The sequence below is a fragment of the Tupaia chinensis genome, unplaced genomic scaffold (assembly GCF_000334495.1).
Source record: "Tupaia chinensis unplaced genomic scaffold, TupChi_1.0 Scaffold000047_1, whole genome shotgun sequence".
NCBI lineage: Eukaryota > Metazoa > Chordata > Mammalia > Scandentia > Tupaiidae > Tupaia > Tupaia belangeri.
This window is the reverse complement of record NW_006159505.1, coordinates 8,425,846-8,431,690: the sequence shown is the minus strand read 5'-3', so window position 1 is coordinate 8,431,690 and position 5,845 is coordinate 8,425,846. Positions and strand designations below refer to the sequence as shown.

Genomic DNA, 5,845 nt, shown 5'->3' with positions numbered 1-5,845 from the left:
ATGCTTGGTGCCAGGTGCACCCCGGTCAGGGTGAACAGGGAGCAAGCCCGCCATGTGCTCGGTACTGACCTGGTTGTAGAGGGCGCAGATGTGCAGGGCCGTGTTCCCAGAGGCATTCTGAGCACCCATGTCTGCCCCGTAGAACAGCAGGTGCTCCAGGTGCTGCACGTGCCCGTACCTGCAGGCCTGAAACAGAGCCACACCACGAGTCAGAAATCCCCGCCACGACTGTTGAGTCGCCCTGTCTCTCAGCCACTTCCACTGGGACCTGTGGACCAAAACCCACTCACCATTCTGGACCAGGAGCCCCAAACACATTGGTACACACTGGGCCCGAACGCTCAGGGTGGCCACCAGACCCCCGGCTGTGAACCAGAAGGTATCTCCCAGTTCTCATGTCAGGTTTGGGGACTTGTGCTCAGCTGCTTGACAGAGTTCTGGGAAGGTGCTCTGAAGTTCTTTCCCTTCAAACCCAGGGACTTAGAAGCCCAGAGAGACCCAGGATATCTTCCCCTGATCACCCCACTCCATGAGATGCAAACCAGGATGCTCGGCCCTAGCCTTGGTTACCCAAGCTCCCCCTACAGGGAGGCAGCATGGCATATGCAGGAGAGGCACCTGCCAGCACCCCATAATCTGGTGCAGCTCTGCACTACTCCAGCTCCCAGGGAGTGCTCAGGTCCCTGCACGGGTCACTGGAGGCCTCTGTTTAGCTGCACGATGGCCTACGTTTGAGCCAGCAGTTCTGGACAGAGAGAAATGTGGGTTGGTTCTGGCCCAACAAATCTCACCCCAAGGGCTGGTCACACCAAGCGTGGGTTGGGTGGTTCTAGCACTGGACTGCAAAGAGGCCACAGAACAAACTCCCACTGGTCATGCATCTCTGACCATTGAGCAGAAGGGGGTAAACGTCTCTGCAGGATATGAGAAAGAGCTACACCTCACCCATTAATACTGAGGAAAGACAGCAGGAAAGACGTTCAAACTATTAATAGGATACACTTTTAAAAACCCAAAAATATCTATTTACAATTGTTGTGCTTCCCACGAAATACTCTAATTTATCAAGCAGATCCTTACTGTAGATTTTCCCTTTTACATGGCCAGTCTGCATGTTCTCTTCTTCTAATAGCACCTGTATTTTCCCTTAGAGGCCACCCAATTCTACTCCAGGGATCAAGGGAAGACCCACCCTACCCTGATTCTGCAGAAGGCAAAGGGCGCAGGGTGGAGAAATTGATGGGTCTGTTCTCCTCAGCATGGTTTAAGAATGCCCATGTGACCTTAGAAGATCCATAAAGTCTTTTTTCTTCTTAGAGAGATTTTTGGTATAGGGAACATGCACTCGCCAAAGAGAGAGAGACAGAGACAGAAAGTGAGAAATCACACCCTGGGATGGTGGCCATGCTGCAATCCCTTCTCTTCCATTCTCCTCTCAGGATTTTGGGCATACACGTACATGTGCCCGGCGTGAGTTTTAAACTACCAGGTCCAGGACTCGAACTGCAGTCACCTATGTGGGGGTCCAGCAACATAAGCATTATGTCATCTGCTGGCCCCCAAGATCCATAAAGACTGAAAGCAAGCATCCCAGTTGGTCAGAACTACTGGAAAAGACAAGTTCTTCCTTTCTTCCAGAATATCCAATAAGAAAATTAAAGAACCCTGAAGCTACTGGGGCCCCCTCAACACAGAATAAGGGAAACACGAGAGAGGAGGAGGAGGAGAGAGAAGTAGCAAGAACAAGAAAGAGAAGGATACAGAGACACACAGACCAAGCTAAGCTGACACTGTCTGAGCCCCTCTAAACTATAGCTATCCCTGGCCTCTTCAGGAACAAAAAGACCGGGCATAATGTTTCCCCCTCTTAAACCAGTTTGAGCTGGGAATTTCGTTCTTTAAAGAGAAGAAACCTTTGGCTAATCAGCTTTCCCCAAAGGACTTGTAGAGGCAGCTCTTTGTTACGGCTTAATTTAATTGCTCCATAGTCAATAAAAGAGAGAGCTATATTACCAGAAACACACTGAACAATTAATCCAGGCTCATTATTGCCCTTCCTCCAGTCAATCTGGACGCACAGGGTTTTAAGTTACATCAGTGGGATGGTGTCACCCTTTCTTCAACGAGGGTCAAAATACGATCAATGCTAAGAGAGAAAAGAGAGCCATTAACTCTGAGCAGATGGTTTTGGGGTGAATAGTCTAAGGGCCTCCTTCCCATCCTTTTCTTCTTTGTCCATGACTATTTTTTTTTTTTTAAATAATCAACAAAACCAGGAACTACAGAAAAGTACGGAAATAAAAACAAAACAAAAATCACTTAAGACTCATGATCTTATTCTTACCAGAAACCTTGTTTTGTTTTTCTTTTTTTTTTTCTTTTTAATGATTATTTGGCCAGCCTATCTTTTCCATCAATGCTAAGAGAGAAAAGAGAGCCATTAACTCTGAGCAGATGGTTTTGGGGTGAATAGTCTCAAGGGCCTCCTTCCCATCCTTTTCTTCTTTGTCCATGACTATTTTTTTTTTTTTAAATAATCAACAAAACCAGGAACTACAGAAAAGTACGGAAATAAAAACAAAACAAAAATCACTTAAGACTCATGATCTTATTCTTACCAGAAACCTTGTTTTGTTTTTCTTTTTTTTTTTTCTTTTTAATGATTATTTGGCCAGCCTATCTTTTCCTTTTACTCCCAAGTACAGAGGCTGTACTTGCTGAGAAAGAGGCCACCTGGCCGGAGTGCAGAGGGGTAAAGGGGACCCACACAAGGAGGTCAGCACACTGGTGCGTGCAGAAAGGCTAAGCCAATGAGCACACCGAGAAAGGAAAACGGGATCCAGTTTCTGTGCAAGAACAGAGCTACAGACACTGAACAGGAGAAAACTAGAATAATCCCTGTGCCGTTGGCTTGGAATGACACTTATCAGTATAAACGTATGGTTCTTAACTTACGGAGAAAGAAAAATGAAAATATGTAACGGCATGAGGGGGCTCCAAAAATTTTGTGGAAAAATTAAAGCACGAGTTTTTCTAGGCCCCCAATTTTTTAAATGTATGTATTTTTCAGAATATGCATCTTCTGTTGATATCATCTTCCATGAATGACAAAGTTAGGGATGAGAGGAGTGTGGGATTACCAACAGCCTGGTAGCACTGAGCACACCTAGCATCTTGACTGTGGTTTCTAAATCCCCATTCTATGCTAAAAAAAGAACTAGCGCTGCTTGGAGAAATGGCTGATTCCAGGACTTAGGCAGGAAAAGAACAAGACGAGCTTGGAACAGCTTGCTGAGTAAGAAACACAGAAAGTGCTGAGAAATGATGAAGACACGCCTAGTGGACAAAGCAGTCACCTTGAAGGGGCTCCCGTCAACCAAAACTAGGATAATAACAATTACCCTATTGAATAAATGGAAACCTGTGAGTCTCTCTTGCTATAAGCAAACAAACACAAAAACACAAGAGAAATCTCTTCCTTATTACAGAAAGCCAACTAATAAATATAGAAGCAGTGATGGAGATAGAAAAATCTCCATTTTAGTATCCATAATTAAGGCGAGAAATGTCAATGGATACTAAAACTAGCAGGTAAAAGGGGTATGAATGTTTACAGCGTCTCAAAGAGCACCCCAAAAGACCTATCCATCACAAAGGGGAAACGAGCAGCCGCGGTGGAGAAACATGGGGCACACTTTTGGACCCGGTGGTAGGCGTGCACCTCACTGATAACGGGCGGACAGTCATCAGTGCCACTGAGAGGACACACCACAACACAGCATCCTTCCTTCCTTTCTTTCAAATTTGCTAGAGGGTGCATGCATTCACTGGAGCAAGGGAGAGAGGGAAACAGAAGGAAGAAGAGGGAGGGAGGGAGGGAAGAGAGAGAGAGCGCACCCCTCCGGGGGCATGGCCACGCTGTAATCCCTTCTCCTTCATTCTGGGCACACACGTCCAGTGTGTTTTTCAAGCCGCCAAGATCAGGATTCAAACCAAGCAGTTGGCCCCGTGGGCTCCATCGTTTTAACCATCACACCACCAGCTGGCCTCAACACTGCATCGTTTCTAAGATGGATTGCCAAAATGCACACTCGGGGTCCCATCACGAGCCATCATGGACAAACCTAAATAAAGAAATGTTCTGCAAATAACTGAGATCTTCAGAAGGATCACGGCAGTGAGAACTGAGAGAAGACGCAGAAACTCTTCCAGACCACAGGGTTCAATGTGGGATCCCGGACTGGATCCTTGCATGATTGGGGACATTACTGGGACAGCGAGCAGTGTAGTCTCTAAGGCAAGGACATATGGGAGTTCCTTGTACTATTCTTGCAACCCTTTTGTAAGTCTGAAATGAAAATAGTCATTTACAATTTTAAAATGAAAGTAGTACTTGACACAAAGATTTCAAAAGCTCCCAGAGTCCTCTGCTGAGATAAGTAATGCTTATTTATTTTCCTTGTTTTGAAGAATGCTTTCGTTTCTGGCCCCTGAGAGACAGCCTAAGAGGGTTGACAGAAAGTTGCTAAAATGTAAGAAAATACACTACTCCTTAGACTCTTACATCTTTACCATTTTCCTGGGATGCTTTCTGGAAAATGCACATCTATGGACTCCATCCATGTCCGCTGTCTCTGAATCTCCCTGCTGAGTTCGGGGGCATGGGTTATCTGGGGAAGGCTCCCCGTGAGAATCTAGGTTCACCCAGCTGTGCTTCGCATCCAGCCTACCACTTACCAACCACACAACTGGCTGCAAATTAGGGGAAAGGGTGCTCCTTCCATCAAGCACTTCACTGCCACCTGCTGGACACTTGGGATAAATCTACTTGCCTGATATCACAGCAAGAGGAGCAGCGCCCCCTGGGGTTGTTCAACGTCTAACAAACAACACCAGAGCAATGCAGAGTTCATCGCATTGGGTGGGCAGCAGATGTCTGCTGAGGTGGGTTCCTTACTGTGGCTGTCTGGCTTCCAAAATCAAAATTTAAGTCCAAATCACACTTGGGCATTTCTCCTACTGCATAAGCTTAACAACATGAATGATGATAACCATGCCAATGAGCTAGAATGCACTGTTTACGTCATTGCGGCTCTAATTTGGCTAGGGAGTGGGCTGCCTGTCCACAGTGACACTGTGTCTTTCCAAACACAGCAAGCAGTCCTTCCTCGGCCTGTTGCCTGTCACATGGCTGTCAAGTCAAGTCGTTATGTTCAACCCAACACGAAGACAAACAAAAAAGATGTTACCTTTTAAGCTCCAAAGGAAAGATAAGGTAACTGTTCTGACATAAAAAGCAATGACCAGGGGAACCAGCAGTTAGCGTAATGGCTATGTCGCTGGATTCCCACGTAGTCAACCGTGGGTCGTGTCCCGGACCTGGTGGCTTAAATCTCACGCCGGGCGCGTGTGCGTGCGTGCCCAAGATCCCGAGAGAATAAAGGAGAAGGGATTGCGGCATGCCCATCCTCCCTGGGGGGTGATGTCTCGCTTTCTGTCTCTATGTCTCTCTCTGTCTGTCTGGTGAGCGCACGCGCCCTATAGCGAAAAAAAAAAAAAGCAATGACCAGCAGATGGTGTAATGGTTATGCCCCTGGGCTCCCACATAGTTCACCCGCGGTTTGAGGCCCAGACCCAGTGACTTAAAATGCACACTGGGCATGTGTGTGCGCACCCAAAATCCTGAGAGGAGAAGGGACTGCAGCATGGCCATCTCCCTGGGGGTGATTCCTCGCTTCTCATCTCTCTCTCTCTAGTGAGCACGCACACCCTATACCAATCCTAACCCTAACCCTAACCCTAACCCAAAAATCCATCTCTTAAAAGCAAGCAAGCAAGCAATGGC

At 46.8% G+C, this 5,845-nt stretch overlaps 1 protein-coding gene across 1 annotated transcript in view; it reads right to left on the bottom strand.

The window, feature by feature from the left end:
- Positions 1-5,845, bottom strand: part of LOC102495642 (SH3 and multiple ankyrin repeat domains protein 2) — a gene marked incomplete at its 3' end in the record, with an annotated part of 501,991 nt that overhangs the window by 330,076 nt on the left and 166,070 nt on the right. Inside the window, 1 exon segment of the mRNA XM_006141097.3 lies at positions 70-186. Coding sequence (XP_006141159.2) covers positions 70-186 — 117 coding nt within the window.